The 19,801-nt window shown below is 43.9% G+C and overlaps 1 protein-coding gene across 2 annotated transcripts in view; it reads right to left on the bottom strand.

The window, feature by feature from the left end:
- The window catches only part of SACM1L (SAC1 like phosphatidylinositide phosphatase), a 270,638-nt gene that overhangs the window by 74,848 nt on the left and 175,989 nt on the right, over positions 1 to 19,801 (bottom strand). For both annotated transcript variants that reach the window (XM_069216268.1, XM_069216274.1), the window contains exons 14-17: positions 19,334 to 19,472; positions 11,441 to 11,510; positions 11,290 to 11,362; positions 10,264 to 10,357 (exon numbers count right to left, since the gene is read on the bottom strand). In XM_069216268.1, coding sequence (XP_069072369.1) covers positions 10,264 to 10,357; positions 11,290 to 11,362; positions 11,441 to 11,510; positions 19,334 to 19,472 — 376 coding nt within the window. The remainder of the gene's footprint in view (positions 1 to 10,263; positions 10,358 to 11,289; positions 11,363 to 11,440; positions 11,511 to 19,333; positions 19,473 to 19,801) is intronic.

Here is a 19,801-nt window from a genome sequence, read left to right as displayed (position 1 = left end):
AAGATCAAAGTGCTTCACTAAGAAAACAAAGGTATCAAGTTACTCTATTTTTTAAAACGTTTTTAGATGGGGAACATGGAAGAAGCAGAGCAGTCAACAATCTGTGATTATATAGACTAACCAGCAGAAGAGTGTTATCAATGGTAAGTAAATTATTCTTCTGATGGATATTTGTCACTCCTGATTCCTCACCTTTAGAATAGATACCAAAGCAATACATCTCAAAGGTACAAGGCCTGTAGAGTGGGCTCAGACGAAAAAGCAGTGCAAGACCAAATAGACAAAGTGTCCTTCACTTCAGAACTGGTTGTCAAAGGAGTAGTGCTTAGTACAAATATGCACCAACACCGACATCAAGCCTCTCAGAAGTCAATAATCGGTATCCCACATGCCAATGCCTTGGTAGGAGCCATGGTCCTGGAGGAATGGGCCCTCTGTTCTATCGGAAGATGCTTTTTGGGCAATGCGAAGGACTATCCACCCTGATGGTGTCCTTTTCTGCAACACCTTCCCCTTCTTTGCCTGAAGGAACCCCACAAAAAGCGTCCACCTAATGGTCTTTGGTGTGATTCTTGTAAAAGCTTGAAAATCTTTTAGGGCACAGCCAATGAAGTCTCTCCTCCTCTTTCATGGGGTGAACCTGGGCTAAGAACATCGAGAGGGTGAAGGATTGCCCAATGTGAAAAGGAGTCATGAACTTTGGCAAGAAGTCCACCCTGATCCTCAGCACCAATTTGTCAAGAATAAAGTGGTGTAGGGATGTTTCACCAAGAGAGCCTGGACCTCACTCATGCAACAGTGTTTAGGACCAGAAGACACAACAAACAGCTGTGCATCGGCTTGAAGGTAGTACACATGGAAAGCATCATGTCCCACTGTGGCATCACAAATGGTTTGGGAGGGAACATATGTATCAAACCTTTAATAAACCACATCATAACAGGCCAATTAAACAGGAACAGCTGGCCAGTAAATGCAAAAAGGCAGGTAAATACCCTTTTATAGTGCCACAGTTTGGCTTGCAAAATGTCTGTTCTGAGAACTCCACGCAAACCTAGAAACTTGTACCAGCTCAACATAACTAGACTACGTGGAAGGGCACCTTGTAAACAAGAAGAATATTCACAGCCAAGGGTGGCAAATCAATTGCCATCAATTGTTGCTGCTCAATTTCCAGGCAAGGAGGTGGAGTGTTAGGGTTCAGTCATAGTTACCAGGAGACACTTGTTTATTTTTCTTCCAAGTATTTATTCATAGACTAAAATTGGGAGTTTTTACAAAAATGTCTTGAAACACACAACAGGGTGGTTTATTCCTTCCAACATCCTGTCAATTAGGAAGCTAGTTGGGCAGAGAGCATACAGCACTCCCATGGAATAGTCTTGGCTGAAGAATCTCCTTCTGTTCTTCTTACATGTCTTCTTTGAGGCACCAAGCATCGAGGCTCCCATCCTTAGAGGAACAAAGAACACACAGCCATGTATGATTTTTTAAGACTCTCTCATGTGCTCCTTTTCTTTCTTAGTTGCAACTATTAACATTTTGCTTCCCCTTCTTTTTCATGCTAATTGCTTTCTCCTTCCATTCCCCTCAGTATATACCTCTTCTCAAGTATTCCCCAAAGTCTGCCTCAAGAGAATAACTTTTACTTTTTATTATATAAGCATCTCTCTCTTTCCCAGACTTAACAAGCCACTCAACGTAACACAACTCAAAAACAACTTGCTATTTGTGATTTCCCTTATTAGGCTAAATTCTGCCATGTATCCACATTACTGCCACAAGGTTACTGTGGCCCTCTAATGGCTTTTTACTGGGTTTCTATGTGACCTTCTCCCTGGCCCTTCTCTCAGGTGTCCTCTGCTCATTGCTGCCCTCTTCTCACTTGCTCCCTTCCCACTTATTGCTCATCTACATTGGTGTAGAGGACCACGCCACTACTCTAGCACCCACTTGGCTGAGCCACATTCTTCGAGGAACAAGGTGGGAGCCTAGTGCAGGTCCTGTCCCTTTTTGGGTTGAGAGACATTGTGCTGTGGACGGTTGTCTCCCACATCATTTGTCTGTTTCTGCACTCTCTTGCATGTCTGGCATTCCTCTACCACTCGTGTCAGAGCTCTTTCCCTCCTGTTGCTTCCCGCTGTCGCCTTGCTGTTTGTGGGTACCTCAGGTGGAGAATCTTGCCAAGATGCAGTGACAGAAGTTCCTCCTGAAGTGATAGCCTGACCGTAGGGCAGATGCATATCCTCAGAAAAACAAAGTTACTTACCTTTGGTAATGCCTTATGTGGTAGGCTCTATCTAGCAGCAGATTCCTCACCTTTGAATATTCCCCAGGCATCAGACTGGATCTGTAAGTTTCTTGCAGTACCCCTGCGCACCGGCATGTGGCATAGAGCGGCTCTGTACCGGACGTGCCAGAAATGGTGTGTGCAGTACTTGCATACACACAGCCCCTGCAAGATATCACTCCCCTTTGCAATTTTTCACGTCAGGACTGTGGAGCCATGATAAAAACAAAAAATTGGTTTGAAATTCTAAGGCCCTTAGAAGGGTGACCCTTACCCTGTAATCAGCTCACAGAGCGAGGAGGACAGGATGGCTGGTAAGGAATCTGAGGCTAGATAGAGTCTCTACCAAATAAGATGTTACCAAATGTAAGTAACTTAGCCACAGATTCCTTGCCTCAGAATAGATACCCAAGCAATGCCTCCCCAAAGGCTAGACTGCAAAGCCGATTTAAACCACAAAGTCCTGCAGGACCGAACAGGTGAAGAGCCAGTCATGACGGATCTGACTATCCAGTCAGTAGTCTTGGGTAAATGTGTGCAAAGATGCTGCTTGACAGATGTTCCGTAGAATGGACTCCGCGGGTGAACGCAGTGGTCGCAGCTTTGGCTCTGGTGGAAAGTGAATGCAAGCCCCTCAGGAAGTTGCTTCCTGGCCAAGGTAGAGCAGATCTTGATGCAGAGTATTATCCATCTTGAGATTCTCTTTTTTGTGCACAGCCTTCCCTTTCTTGGCCCCTGCGTATCCCATGAAGAGTTGATCATCCACCCAGAACTCTTTTGTGCGATTAAGGTAGAACAGCTCTACTCTTTGGTCCAGTCGGTGGAGTCTCTCTTCTTCTTTAGAGGGGTGAGGCAGAGAAAAAAAAAAAAAGTTGTCAGGGTGATGTTTTAGCCTACATGGAAAGGAGTCACAACCTTTGAAAGGAAGTAGGCACGTGTCTGGATTACCAGCTTGTCCAGATATGACTGTGTACGGAGAGTGTGCAGAGAGCACCTAAAATTCACTTACCATCCTGGCCGCTGGTATGGTCACCAGAAAAGCAGTCTTGATCGTCAATAACCAAAGATAACAATTGTGCAGAGGCTCAAAGGGTACACACATTAAAAACAAAAACAAAAACAAAAAAAAAACTAAAATATAAAATCAGAAAAAAGTTAAAATCCTACTGTACTGGAGCATGAAGAATAGCCTGGGAGGAAACATATTTTGCAAGCCTTTGAGGAACTTAGCAACAACAGATGACTTGAATAAAGAAGGTTGGTCTGGCAACCACACAAAATGGACGATAAATAAGGTGCAGAAAGAGGATCAATGATCCCTAGAAGCACACCATGCCATAAAGTTAATCCCAGTGGAAGGCGTATACCGACTTGGTGGAGGGTCGCCTGGCTGCCAGAATAACATCACAGACTTGGGGAGGAAGTTTGAAAGCTGTCAACTGTCGCCACTCAATTTCCATGCATGAAGGGTGTGCAGGTCTGGATGCTTCCCCTGTTGCTGTGACAGAAGACCCTCTTGAGAGGTAGCCTGACTGGAGGACCGATGCTCATGATCAACAGCTTGGGATACCAGACTCTTCGTGCCCAATCTAGACCCACAAGAAAGATGTGGGCCCAGTTGTTCCTGATCTTCTTGAGAACTCTGGGCAGCAGTGGTATTGGCAGAAAGGCATACAGGAGGCTGGAGCTCCATTCAAGACAAAAAGAGTCTCAGAGCGAGAGCCACCTTGGAAACTCCAGCATGCAAAACTGCTAACATTACACATTCTTGGCAGTAGCAATCCGATTTAACCAAGGCTCTTCCCACTCTTGAAAGAGACCTTGTGCCACTTCCAGATGGAGAAGCCCTTCATGTCCCGCTAGAAATCTTTAGTTCAGTTTGTCTACACTGACGCTTAGAGCGCCTGCCAGATGATGAACCATCAGGGAAATGCCCCGGCATTCCAGCTACATCCAGGGATGCAGAGCATCTTGATAAGGAGTCCATGACCAAACCCGCCTGGTTTGTTGCAGTACCTCATGTTGATGGTATCTCTCGTGAACACCTGCATCAGCCTTCCCTTGATTGAAGGAAGAAAAGCTTTCAATGCCAAGTTGATCAACCGAAGCCCCAACAGGTTAATATGGAGCCCAGACTCTGCACTGAGACAAGAGTCCTCTGATCTCCACCTCTCCTAGATGACGGTCTCAACCCAGAAGTGATGCATCTGTCACTGCAATCAGCTCTGGTTGGGGAAGGGAGAGGAGTCTGCCAGGGACCCAAATGCAGTTCGTCAGCATAACTGCAGATCTTTCGCAGTTCCCTCCGAGATCTGGGCCATGATGGAGGTGTTCCCCTGATGCTGTGTCCACTGAGACTTCAGGTCCCACTGCAGAGCATGCATATGCCAACAGGCATGTGTGATAAGCAGGATGCAGGAGGCCATTAGGCCCAATAACCTCAAGAGTCATTATCACCGAAATACAGGATGAAGGCTGAAACATCTGTATCATAGCCTGATTTTCCTGGACTCACTGCTCGGAAGAATACATCCAAAACTGCACTGTGTTCTTAACAGCTTCAATGAAGGGAGACTCTGAGAGGGAGAGCAAGTGAAGAAGGTTTGCCGCAGTCTGGAGGTGGGACAGTGGCAAGCCAGCCTTCAGCAGTTAGTCGCCAATGTAGGGAAATACTGGAACCTCTGACCTACCCAGATGAGCTGCAGCCACCTTGGTGAACACCTGGGCGGTGCTGGTAAGGCAGAAGGGGAGCATGGCAAACTGAAAATGCTCTTGACCCACTAAGAACCGCAGGTAACATTTGTGGCAGGACACAGATGTGGAAATATGTGTCTTGCAAGTCCAACACTACCATTCAGTCTACCAGGTCAAGGGGAGACAACACTTGGGCAAATGTGAGCATTTTGAATTTCTCCTTTTTCAGAAAGAGATTGAGAAGGTGCAGGTCCAGGATAGGATGCAGGCCTCCGTCGTTTCTGGGTACCGGAAAGTAACTTGAACAGCAATCATGTCCTGCTTCTGATGCCAGGACCCTCTTAATGGCTCCCTTGGCCAAGAGACCTACCACTTCTTCATGCAGCAAGGAGAGGTGGTCCTCCATCAGCTGGTTGTATGTGGGTGGCATGGGTGGTCACAAAGGGGGTGGAGTAGTTTATCTGGATGATCTGTAAAACCCAACACAAATGGTCTGATGTTAATGACCTCCAGTGGTGCAGATGATAGCGTATCCTGCCCCCAATGGATGCCTATGATGGCCAGAGGGCAAACTAAAGGGGTTCGGAGGTTGTGGCTGCCTGTGGGGGTTGGTGGGGAGAGGGGTAGGACTGGTATGACTTCTGGCTACATTTCCCACTCGGTCTATGGAACCCAGGTCATTGACCACAAAAAGGCTGTGAAGCCTATTGGCTGTTGTGGCGGGGAGGTTAAGGACATGGCTGGAAACTCCTTCTGTGGCCAGTCCACATTGTATGGTAAACTTTGCTGCAACTCTCCTGTCAGCAGTAGCTTGGGAAAGTATGACCAAGGCTTCCTCAGAGTCCATAGTCAGCACCTGCGCAACCGAATCACGGATCATAAGGGAATATCATCCCAAAAGGCATGAGGTGTTCACCAACCGCAGTGCTGCCGGAAGAGAACATCCTCTTGTCAAAGGTACCCAAGCTCTTGTATTTACTATTTGGTGGACTAGAGTGGAGCGTGTCAGGGTTGATCTAGGATGTTAAGGCTTGGAGCACCAAGTTTTCAAGCTGGGGGTGCTGGGTAAGGAATCTGGGGTCCCCAGGAGCTGGGTGATGGGGGTAGGCAACTGTCCTATGCAAGGAGCACCTATGCAGTGCTTGGACCTGGCCTTGAGTAGAACGTAGGTAAGGGCTTCATTAAAAGGAAGTACGGGTTTAGAAGGCACCATTTCTGGCTGATGCACCTCTGTCAAGACGATGGCCTTGACTGCCACTGAGGATAACTGAAGGTCCATTAAACCCTCAGCCGCCCTACAAACCACCATAGCAAATGAGGCTCCCTCCTCTGTAGCCACGGTCTAAGCGAGACCAAGCCAGTGTCCTGTGAAGTGGCTAACCCACTGGCCTCGACTAGTTCCTCATACTAGCTGTTCTCACTATCATCTAGGGGATACTGTATCCATAAAGGTCCTCAGACACCTCTCATTAGGCTCAGTCTCCAAGTCTGTTTAAGGAAAAAGGTACTGTCTCCTATCCAGAGTACATGGTTGTGGCTGGCACTAGAACCGGCGTTAGACAACACCCTTCTGGCTCTGTGCCAGAGTCGGAAATGATGGTGGGGATGGCGCCGCTGTGTGGTGGTGCCATTGTGGGCACTGGTGCTGGAGCAGGCGATAAGATCTCAGTCTCACACATGGCTCTGCTCTGGGTCTGACACCGGATGCATGGGGCCCGACACGCACCAAGGGCAAACCTGTCGGCGACGATCCAATGGGGCTTGCTACTGAGCCAATGGGGCCCAACAGCACTCCAGAGGGGCATGGCTGCCCAAATTTGAAGTGCATGGCCTCATAAAATTCTTTCAGCTAGGCAGGGGTTGCTCCAGCTCCGAGAAAGTCAGGAAAGATCAGAGCGAACCCGGACTCAGGCTAAGCTGAAGCATGACGCCTCGAGTGCTGACGCTCCCACGTCCCATCAGAAGACTTCTTAGATTTCTTTTTGCAGTAGGACTTAACGAACGACTTGAGACCAGACAACGACCACCAGGTGAGGCTCTGGGAATGGTTCCAGGACCTTCTGCATTGATAGTATCCTGAGCGTTGCAGGGCCATCAGACATCAGGCAGTGAGGAGCATGAGGTTCAGCCCCTTCGGGTGCATGGTGCTGCAGTCCTTGGAGTCATGCTCCCTCTCCAAGCACCATAGACAAACCAAGTGTGGGACTATCACAGACATTTGCCTGTGAAAGGCACCACATAGTTTGAAAGCAGTCGGTTTGTTAGGGTACGTTGTGTCACACCAGGAGAAAAATCTCTCGAAAAAGGGTTCGACTAAAAGTCAAGAAAAGCTAGTCAAAAAAAGTGAGGGTATCTCTTTATGGATCAGTGCTATGTAGTGCAGAAAGGAAAGAATAGACATCAGCGCGCCAGAGTGGCACCAAAATAGGTACTGTGCATGTCACTCCTGGCGTGGAAGACGCTAACAACGTGAAGCCAATGGAAGCCACCTACCGGCAGGCAAGAACTACTTGAAAAGTTATGGATCAAGTCTGATGCCTGGTGAATATTCTAAGGTAAGGAATCTGCAGCTAAAAGTTTAATCAGATGTCTGGGTACCACACTCTAATGGGCCTAATTCGGGCCCAATCGTATTAGTGGGATCTACTTGATCCTGATTTTCTTTAGAAATCTGGAAAGGAAAGGCAGTAAGGTAAAGACATATAGGAGTCCCATTTTCCACTCCATCTGAAAAGCATCCTCTAGGGAAAGGCTGCACAGGAATGTTTGGACAGTGCACATTTGACAGTGGCAAAAAGATCTAACCAGGGTTCCTCCCATTGTTGGAAGACATCCTGCGCCACCTTGGGGTGTGGCTGCCATCTGTGATCCACTAAGTACCACTGGCAGTGCCTGTCCACCCTGGGGTTCAAGGATCTCACTGGGTGATTCACGATCAGGGAAGTGTCATGACATTCAAACCACTTCCAAAGGCAGAGAGCCTCCTGGCACAGGGTCCCTTCTCCATCCTCCTTGTTGTAGTACCACATAGAAGTGGTTGTGTCCGTGAGATCGTGTACCAGCCTCCTTTTGATGAATGGTAGGAAGTCCTCTAATGCCAGATGAATGGCCTGCATCTCTAACAGACTGATATGGACCCAGGTTTCCCTCCTTCAGAGACTAGAGTCCTCACCCCTCCCTCATTCCAGATGACCTCCCAAACCACCAGTTATGCATCAATCATCACCATCAGCTCTCAGTGGAGGAGCGAGCTGGGCATGCTGCTGGTCAGGTGGCAGTCAAGCAGTCACTAATGCAGATCTTGTGAAGTCTCCTCCGAAATCTGGATGACACCCAACAGCTTTCCTTGGTGCGGGGCCCAATGAGACTTCAGATACCACTGCAGAGCCTGCATATGCTACCTCGAGAAGTGGATAAGCAGCACGCATGAGGCTAACAGGCCTAGAAGCCTCAATGCTGCTCTCATCAAGATCTGGGAACAAGTCTGAAACATCTGGATCATAGTCCAAATGTCCTGGACTCGTTGCATTGGAGAAAAGACCCTGAACTGGACTGTATTCAAGACAGCTCCGATTAAAGGAGTCCCTGTGAAGGAGTCAAGTGTGACTTCAGCTCGTTGATCGAGAACCTGCACAATGTCCGGAGGTTCATCATTGTCTGGAGGTGGTCCATGACTAACTGTGGCGAGCAGGCCTTCAGACAGTTGTCTAGATAGGCAAAGCCTAGTATAACCAATGTACGAAGGCAATCCCCTCCATCACTTTCATGAGCACCCGAGGGAATATTGCAATGCCAAAAGCATAGAAAGTGAAAATGCCCTTGGCCAACCATGAATAGCAGGTAACGTCTGTTGAAATGCAGGACGGGTACATGAAAGAACGCACCGTCCTGGTCCAAGGCTATCATCCAGTCCCTCATTTTGATAATTTATTTTAATATTGCTTTTGTTTCAGGTTGTCCGTTGTTTGAAATTCGTAAACATAAGCGAAGCAGGTGGTAACTGAGGACCTTTATTGTCTCACAAAGTGCTGCTAACTACAAAATCTGAGGATTCCTTCAACAAAGAAAAATATGTCATATGCCAAACTAATCCGAAAGAACAGCTAACATCAACTGCGGCTGGACAGAAGAGAGTTTGAGGTGCTGCAGAAATACAGCAACACAGAAGATTGAAACTGACAGTTTTGAATCAGCCCAGACCCTCTCTACGAACCTACTGGACTGGGCTAGCTTTCACCAAGCTACTGCCAAGGAGCTGGCGAGCTACCAGTAGCTCCGGAGCCACTCGTTGGTGGCCTCTGCTTTAGGGTGTTCTTATAAACCATCTCCTGCCTGCTTGACTTCAGGTTACTTACTTGCAAATGGATCCAAAAAAAGAAAGCCCCTTTACACTGGTGAGTGTGTGAGTGAGAGTGTGTGAGTGAGTGTGAATGTGAGTGGGTGTGAATGTGAGTGTGTGTAAAATGTTACTTATACTGCAAGCATCTGTTCGTGGCATAAAGTGCTGCTGAGTAACAAGCTGTGTACACTCATTCCACCTTGTCTTGGGCTCAGATGTGTGCAACTTCTTTTTGTTTGAAGAAGTCTTTGAGTTACAAGGTACAGTGACAACACCTGCTACTGGTAAAGCATATAGGCACAGGCTCCATTGTTATATTGTTGTCCTACACAGCGGGTGAAGATAGAACGAAACAAATATGTAAGAAGATGTCCAAGCGAGAATGCAGGTAAAGATAGAAAAAGGCATCTACTACAACCATGGGCTTCCAGGAGGAGGGTAGTCACACATGACTTTACAGCACTACATGCCACAAACAAATGCTTATAATGCCAGAAACATTTTCCATTTGTGGCATGCAGAGCAGTACATACACATGTTGTGCACAGACTGCAGTTCTCCTCTAAGCGGGGGCAAGCTGGAGGATGCTGCAGAGGACTGAAAGAGGGTACGAGTACAGCCTGGCCAACACTGGTTTGCTAACAGGGCCACACAATAATGTTTAGTGAATGTATGTGGCTTAGACCATATAACTGCTTTACAGATCTCAGCTATAGGGAAGCAATAGAGGCCCCTTTTTCATGAATAGAGTGGGGTTTGGGAAGGACAGGTAACCTTAGTGGCATCACAATTATCAACAGGTAACATAAGAAAGGTTTTCCATATTACTTTCATTCATGTTGTTGTGGTTAAAAAAACATACATTGTAACACAACAAGTGCAAGGTGATTGACTAGAGCTATATTGTGGTTCTACATATTAAATTTCCAATTAAAAATACCTGCCGAAACCCGTCAGAGAAGTTGTTCTTGTAGTACCGAATTGCTGAGTTCCAGCCATCCATCAGTAAACCCCACTGAGTTCTCTTCCCTGTTCTAGATACAACAAATAAAATAGTTGTCAACAACTGGTTCTGAAAAATGCGATTCAGTTTAGGCACTGACGAACAGTGAGTATACACCAATAAGACATCATTAAATAATTATATCTCTTTGTGGACTAAAATTGAGTTAACGGTTTTACTGTTTGCATTCAAAGCACTATGCACTGATTCCTAAAGTTAACTAATACTACTCAAGTAAGTTAATGGTTGCACTTATTATACCAATATCAGTAAGATACTTCTGATTAGGCAGCGATGTACCAGATCCGCTCACAACAAGAACTGGATAGATATCATATAGGTTATTTTATACAATTGGGCCTTGTTGAAACATAGTAAATGCATTGCACCATGTGAACGTTCACATTTGTAGTCAATAAATGACACTAAACTTCAATGGCGAAAGGGGTGTACCAAGTGTAAAACAAAATTCCTCAACCAACGTTAAGCTTTTTCAAACTTCATACTCTCAGTGAACTTCAGGACGTACTTTAATTGCTGAAGATTCCTCAACCTCAAGTAGGTTTGCAGGAGATAATCAGGCCAAAATATCTATCTTGCTGGGAGAAATATCTTGGAAAACGTTTGTTTGTGTAAACCCTCTTTATCACATTAAGAAAGGAGGAGCTAAGAAACTCAGCAAATATCAAAAACTAAGAGCAAGGTTTGACAATAAATGCAAGTTCTGCCAAATCCTTGTGCAAAGTTTGGAACTTTGCCCAACCCCAGGGCAGAACACAACAAAAAACAGAAATGCATTCCATATCATGAAAGCATATACTTGCTATGCTAGATTTATGTAGTTAGAAGACTAACAAGAATTATTGCTTTGGGTGTACATTAAGAGAAGTATCTTACTGCAAAATGCTGCTTTCTCAATTTCATATTTCTACACTCAAGTTACGGTGTAAAGCATAAACTTACCTTGTGAAATCGGTCTTTAAGGCACCAGTTCCAGCATATTGTTTGGCACAAGCATTAGCATTATCAGCCCATACTGTGAAAAGACAAAACTGTTCAGTAAACAGAGCAAACAGCACACATTTATTTATTCCATAACAGGAAAAACAACTACCATTTTTGTATATTTTTTCAAATTCTTCTTGTTCTTCGATTCTTTGTCCAACGTGAAGAATACCTAGCCTCTAAGATAAAAAGATAAACGAAAGGTAGAAGTGAGAGACTGCTGACAATCTTTTAAATCTTTTTCAGGTTACAAAACAATGACAAGATGACCCACCAGACCAATGAACCAGAAAGCACAAATAACTGAAAGGGAGATGAAAACATGTATAATAACCACTTGAAACAGAATACCGGCCCATAAAACATAATCAAACATAACCAAATAGCAATAGTCATAGTTCAGCAAAGGAAAAAATTTACTTTCTATTGTTTTTGTAACATAGAATCCTAAACTTACTATTCTCAAGAAGGTATCTAATGACTTGAGGCCTGATTTAGAGTTTGGTGGATGGGATACCCAGTCACAAATGTGGCAGATATCGTGTGTGCCCTATTACAAGTGCATTATATCCTATGGAACTTATAATAAAGTAGATGAGATATTTGTCACAATTGGGACAAGTAACCCATCAACCAAATTCCAAATCAGACCGATGATCTTTGAAGGTGTTCATTTTGTTTTGCTCCCATTCACTAGAATGAATCTAGCTGTGCTAGTATAGGTTGCATTAGGGAGAGACGTAGGGGCTATTCGAGCAATTCTGAATATCCAACTGTCTGGAAGGACATAACAGTTGACACCTTTCAGCCATATTCATGTGTCTGTGGGGCTAATGGAGGCATGAACACCCAATCAGGCAGCATAAGGAATTGAAGTGAAGAACCATGGAACATGTTGTTCTGGGAAGAATCCCCAGCCAGAGAAAACCACATGTGCAGCTTAATAGGAGATATACATTCTACTGCCATAATACTAGCAGTAAAGACAATGGAAGGGGAAATCATAAGTCACAATCAGGGATCCGTAACCACTCACTTTTTAATCAAATGAATAACAATTAACCAGGTACCTGGTGAAATCAAATGTTCCCTTCCATCTAGGAGATGCAAGGAATGCTACTGCTAATCCTCCCATCCATTACTTTAGCCTTTTCCCACCATGATACAAAAAAAGTAAAGAGTTCCAACTAGTAATCTGACTTCGGACCACAATGTTAGATTAACTATATTTCCTTCAGGTTTAGGAAAATAACAGTACAACAATGAAGAACTCAATTTAGAGTGGGCTTTGAGAGTTCTTTAATTTATGTCAGTAATCGTCATCACTTTTTCATAATGCTTCCCCTCAAAGAAGAAAACAAAACTAAATCCCAGGGTAACCTCCAAGTGTCTCCTTTGTTTAACACCATGAAGAATGAGGACGCATGTCAGAGACAAAAGCTGTAACATTTGTTTTGATGAATTGATTATCCTTCAAATAATCATGTCACATTCTTCCCCTACCTTATGATACTAGAATGAAATATGATGAAATGAGATGGCAGTAACTGGTTACAATGACACCACACCCTTGCAGTTACATTGCAAGGATGTGGAATTCCGTAAAAGACCTGTGTCCAAGGGACTGGATACCATAATACCCAATTATCCTAGCTGGGGCCTTCCAGCGAGGCGACACACAACGCCAGAGTTCTCAGTATATCAGAGCAATGACAATAGTTTCTCTGATCAGCTAAGTCTCATAATATACCAAAGTCTGGATTCAAGCAAGGCTCTGATTTTGCCCCTTTCCGCAAATCTACATACAAGGGCTGGAAGTAGGCTGAAAGTGTTAGTTAGGAGTGCACAGTCCCAAACTATCATGTTTAAAGGTATTCTCCATCTACTGTCCATTTTCCTCTCACAACAAAAAAAAGGTTGGCAATTGCTCCTGGCAAGAAGCTAAAAGTAAAACTTTCTCCAGGGTGAAAAAAGGGCCAGTAGGGAAAGTGACTTTATTTAAGACTCAGCAGATTTTCGCCTGAGCAAATATGCATGATTATATTTGATCATGCAAAAATGGAATTCACTAAAGTTTGCCAGAAGATCAGAAGCTCCTGCAGACTCTTCTGAATTCCTAAAAGTCGTAAATCTGCATCAATGTAAAGGAAAACACATGCAGGAACACTTTTGTCACTTTCTTTAAGAATTAGGCCACTAATTTATTTTCCTGTTGCTCATAATGTTATTAACCTTATGCTTCATCATTGTCATCATTATTATCATTATTATTTTTTTCTCAATACTGGCATCCATCAAACATGTTCTACTAAATGATGCTGCAAGGACATTACAGTTGTCCAATAGTTTAGCAAACCATTTATTTTTTATCAAGTTACAATTTTTTGTGTTGTTTTTATTTTGAAAGTAATCAATCACCAATCTATATTTCATGCTTACACATGTATTGGTGTATAATCAGGGATCATTCTTGGTGCATTACAAATGGCTTCAAACTGTTAAGTTGTACAATCTTGCACATGCTCTTATACTGGAACCACTATGGTATGCAAGCTGTGTTTATAAGATTTCCTTAGAGTGCTCACCTTAGTAATAAAAGCTGTGAATTATTGAGTCATTTAAACAAGTTTGAACAACCTGTATATGATTCCTGGCAATTCTCTTTCACTAACCCATGGTACTGTAAACTGGCCGCCAAAGTGTTTGTGCTGCAGACAGTTAGGTCTGGTTGTCCCATGGATAAAATAAACATAAAAAATGTGTAGTCCTTATACCCAAATAATATATCCTGGGCATCGGGCAATAGGAATTACATAAAGACTGGTCACTCATTATTTGGAGATGTTCCCTCAACTGGCTAATCCAATAAAGAGCATAGTAATGTCTGTCCCATGAAATGCTTGTGAAAATCAAGACTAACGAAGACAACCTTAGTTCTAAAATTTAAACAAGAGACTCCAAGTAAAAAATAGAGGAAGTTCACATTTATCTCTTTGTTAAGAATTCCTCACGCAAAGTAAAATTAACAAGCTACAAAAACACATCAAAAGTTTCTCACAAGAACATATACCCATACAGTAAAGACCACAGAACTAAACAAGACTAAACAAAACAGAAAGGGAACCGAGAAGAAAACAAATGGCCATCTAACTCGGCTCAGAGGAGTGGTCTAGTGATAGTTCAAGTAACAATATAACAAGAAAAGAAGGCAACCTGAGCGGTAAAAGGCACATGAATCATTATTTTCAAACACTACAACTACAAAATATGTACTACTGGCCAAATCCATAAGGACGACTACCAACTGGCCCACTGCTGCTGATCTTCTTTCAAGGCAACTGTCCTTTTTTTAGGGAGCGGTTGGTGGTGGGAAAAACGAGGCAAAAAAAAGTTCACTTGAAAAAGCAAGAAAGGGTAAAACTCAAAGCAAGATTAAAGAACCCCAGCTAGGCATTAGGAATATGTTGACCTATTGGTCAATTTCACTACTGAGGTTTTGGCAGAAGCGGAGATCCAGGTTCTCATAAAGGTTTAGGCTTTGTCCCCCACCAACCTTGCAGGCGAATTCAAATTGAGGTGTGAGCTAGCTGAATTCTTTCAGAAAACCAGGGGGAAGTCTTTCTTCTCTAATCTTCCAAACCCACACCACCCGAACACAAACCAGTCTTATGTCTAAAATCTTTTTTAAGCTTCCAGCATAATGTTATCTAAGATAAACAAATGCAGCAACCCACGGGTCATTCCATCATTTTCGGCGTTGGATCAGTGCTTGAACCTTAATCCACCTTTGTGGATTGGTTCTTGCAAGCTTGAGTAACCCAAATGAGGTCTACATTAAGGAGATCAAACACTTACTGTACATCCTGAAAGACTCTGGGTTTGGTCCCAACACTGAATTGATGATTGCCTTAGACGTGGAGGCTCGCTACACCAGCATATCACAGGGAGAGCCACTGCATCATACAACATCTTCTTAAACAGTGAGAGTCACATTTCAAGGCCTCAAATGATCTCATAATGAAATCTGCCATATTAGCCTTGACAAAAAAATATTCTGAGTTTGAAGGCACTACTATCTTCAACAACAATGAGTGGCAATTTTGCTCCCAGTATAGAGTGCCACTTTGAAAATGCCAAGATATGGACTAATAACCCCTATCATGAGAGAGTGCGACTGTATTGTGACAGCATGTTTGGTATAGGGAAGGGAAATATGGATTCAACTTGATCTCTGAGAGGTTGAATACGTGCAACTAATACTTGAAATTGACCCTAATAATGAGCAAAATGGAGATGATCTTCTTGGATGCGACAATCGGAGCCGACATGGGAACATATAAGATCAAAGTTTTTCACAAACCTACAGAAAAAAACAGCTCAATGCCTTCCAAGAGTGCACTCCCTCGCATTTAGACCTAGGCCTAAAAAGACCATGGGAGCAAAGAAACCTGACTAATTGTAATTCTGTGAATATGATCTACTTGATTGAATGCCTGGGTAAATTAAAATGCGAAGCAATGACCACACGAAAAATGAAAATCAGAATCAGTGAGCACCGTAGCAACATCAGCAGCCTGAGAAACTCAAAATGGGTTTACAGGTTCCAATTACATATTTCGGGTTTCAAAGATGATATCCCTTGGAACCAATTAAATGTGGTGCATCAAAATCCATTCATGAATCTGCAAAATATTACCACACATAGGAAATACCATATAAGAGCAACGTGTTTTGACTCAATGGGGGCGGGGGGAACTCATTCCCACAGCCTATAGGTTGTTGTGTTACAACTGAGCTTGTAAAACAAGTTACTTACCTTCAGTAATGCATTATGTGGCAGAGACCTATATAGCTGCAGACTCCTTAACTTTGAATTTTCAGGTGTCAGCTTGGAATCCAGAACTTTTGCAGAGCAATACCATTGCACCCGCCATCGGGTGGCGCCATTCGAATCCGCGTGGCATCAGTGGCGTCGTTGCAGCCGTCTGTGATGTCACGGTCGCCTATAAAGGAACCACCCAGGTGCACATACGTCAGTTCCTTTTCCACAAACTTCCACGCCTGAAGCGCAGAGCCATGGAAATAACTAACAGTTTGTGTAAAAAAGTAGGGCTCTGAAAGGGACAATCCCTGACCCTATTAGACGTGTCCGCAGAGCAGGGAGGCGAGGGTGTAAGGAATCTGCAGCTAGATAGAGTCTCTACCAGATAATGTGTTACCAAAAGGTAATTAACTTGTTCATCTGACAGATTTTAGCTGCAGATTCCTTACCTTACAGTAGAGACCCAAGCCATAGCCTTCTGCCGGTGAGCTGCAGACAGATCTCCTTACACTAGAAAGCTCTGTAGGACCGAATGGGCAAGGTGCCTGTCTCTACAGACCTGATTGTTGAGGCAGTAATGTCTTGTGAATGTGTGCAAGGACACCCACATCACTGCCTGACAGTTATCTAGGACTGAAACACCTTGTGCTAGCGCAGTGGTAGCAGCCTTGTCCCTGGTGAAATGAGCTCTCAAGCCCTCAGGAGGCTGCTTGTTGGCCAGTGCTAGCATATTTTAATGCAGAGAACAACCCAGCATGAAACGGTTTGTTTCTGCACTGCCCAACCTTTCTTTGCTCCCATGTACCCCATAAAGCGTTGGTCATCCACCCAGAACTCTTTTGTGCGGTCAAGGTATAACAACAATATTGTTTTGGGTCAAGTTGGTGGAGTCACTCCTCATCTTTTGAAGGATGCGGAAGAGTGAAGAAAGTGGATAGGGTGACGTTCTGACCCAGGTGAAATGGGGTCGCCACCTTAGGGAGGAAAGAGGCATGAGTTCTAAGTACATGGTGAGATACGGCGGCTTAGATGAAAGAGCATGTATCTCACTCACCCATCTTGGCAGATGTTATCGCCACTAAGAAGGCTGTCTTGATGGTGAGCAGCCGAAGGGGACAGTTGTGCAGTGGCTCAAAGGGAGCACACATAAGAAATGTGAGAACCAGATTCAAGTCCCAATGAGGCATAACAAAGGGCATAGGGGGAACATCTGTACAAGCCCTTTGAGAAATATATTCACAATAGGTGATTTGATAAACGAAGGCTGATCAGGCAGCCGAAGAAACGCCGATAGGGCAGAAAGATACCTTTGAGAGTGTCCAAGTGAGAGCTCTGCTGGGCAAGCAATAAGATAAAGACAAGAACCCAACGGGGCACGCAACGGTATTGCTCTGCAAAAGTTCTGGATTCAAAGCTGATGCCAGGAAATTCTAAGGTCAGGGACCTGCAGCTAAATGTCTATCAGATTATTCTACCAATAATAGCTGTGCCCTATAACTCTGGGCCCCATGGGGGTAGGTACTAAGAAGTATTACTTTGCTGTTTTATTGAATATACTATAATATGTAAAACAAACTTCCTGTTCAGGTAATGTAGATATAAACATTGTTACTAACTAATAATATAATGTGAAAATATTTATATAGAAACGATTTCAACTCTCTAGCTGACTGAGTGAACTGCCCACATCTATAGTGCGGTTTTCATGCACTGAAACACATTTGTATCAATTCCAGTATTTAACATCGGTCCGATGTTCCCCTTACTAACACACCAGGGTGATCCTTCTGCTCAGAAATCCAACATTCCCACTTGTTGAGTCAGGTCTACTACATGCCTTGCAGGCCTTTCACAGTGGGGCGCACCTCAGTAAAGACATCTTTGTTATGCTTCACTTTATCAGCCAGCTTACGGCGATCATTCAGAAGGGCGCCCAGTTCCACAGGGACCTTTTCAACCATTCACTCTAGTACTTCACCAAGAAGCGTTCACTGCATTGAGGAGCAAGTCCAACTTATCTGGGGTTCTTATGTCTGGGGCGACCCTCTATCCGATGGCTTTTTGCCCAGGGAAGCACCCTTGCGGATCACTGTGCCCTCCGTCCACATTCAGTAGTCTACTAGATGTCTCACTTTCCTCGTACAGCTCATGAATGGCCAGGCGCTGTCTCCTGTGCTGCTCCAGCTGTCGTTCCCCAAGGCCCAACGTCAATGCCGGGCACATCGTGCAGAGGAGGACCAGGAGGAACATCAGGTTTAGCAGCCACCAATTGCCAGCACCTCACTGACCTCCTCCAACACCACGGTCCCCCCCCCAACCAACAAAAAAAAGCCCTCTAGGCCACAATGGCTCCACAACACCTGGAAGAGCTAGTGTCCAGATTCCTCCTACTCTTTTGGGCACTTAGTTCACTCACCAAGTCATGGAAGTAATGTAGGATTATGCCATGCACCCTTGTCCAATCCATTTACGCTAGCAGAATAACTCAGCTTGAAGTTATGTGTGGTAGATGTCATCAAATTATAGAACACACTCCACAAATGTGCTCAGGCCATGGAAACTCCGTATTCACACATAAAACTCACCAACACTTTACTGCTCTGAAAATTGTTATTAGAACATCTGGCATGTAGATGTTCTGTTTCTTAAGGTGCATTAAAAAAAAAAACTTAAGGATGATCATATTTCTGGAATTCAGAGATACACCTCAGTTAAGTAGTCAATGTTCATACGTTCACAGTTATCGATTGCAACCCATGTAGAACTTAAACAGAGATTTTTCCATAGACTAACTGTAGAAGTTTAACACAAGCCTCAGACTTGTTGAAAATGGGAGCTGTTTTTTTTAAACTTGCTGATTTGGTCTACCACAAGGCTTTGATTCTGCAAATTCCTTCTCAGCGATATCTTCCAGCTTTGGTATTTTACACTCTGTTTTAACTTAATGGCATTCAAGATTCACAATGTAAAAACCGAAATCTAGATTAGTCACTTACAAATACAAACCTTCCACACGTTCAATATTTTGCCCTATGAGGCAAGCTCATGTGTAATACACTTTAGCATACTCAAACCATGGCAATGGCTTGTTGACACTGCTATATAAAATCTTCTGCAAAGTGAAATTGCAGGTGCCCTTATTCAATCAACCATGTTTTGAGTTGTGAAAAACCTCTTTACCTGTAGCTGGGCTTGGAGAGAGCGACGAGCCAAAAGAGACTGAATTACATTCGTCCGGTCCAAGCAGTCCATGCAGTTGCTGCGAAATATTCCTTCTTGCTGCGTCACAACTTTACCATCAGCATCTACTAGGAAATAACTAAAAATGCACAGCTTAATAATTGTATAAACATAGACATTAAAATTCATGCACATCCAAACATGGAAAGCGAACAGGTAAATGAGAAACTACTCATGAAGAAAAGCTTACATTTAGTTTCATCGATAGCCTTGATTACCATGGGTAACTTGAGTCAAATGTGAATGAAGGTGGATCATGAGACAATACGGAACAACCAAACCAGATGGTTCCTCTGATAAACAATGAACATAAAACATTTTAAAATAAATAATGATTTATCAGTCCATAAAAAACACAGGAAAAATTAATTTGATTAAAAATAACATTATTCAGGGGTGGCTGAGGAG

The sequence above is a fragment of the Pleurodeles waltl genome, chromosome 2_1, assembly GCF_031143425.1.
Source record: "Pleurodeles waltl isolate 20211129_DDA chromosome 2_1, aPleWal1.hap1.20221129, whole genome shotgun sequence".
Taxonomy (NCBI): Eukaryota; Metazoa; Chordata; class Amphibia; order Caudata; family Salamandridae; genus Pleurodeles; species Pleurodeles waltl.
This window is presented reverse-complemented; position numbering and strand designations above follow the sequence as displayed.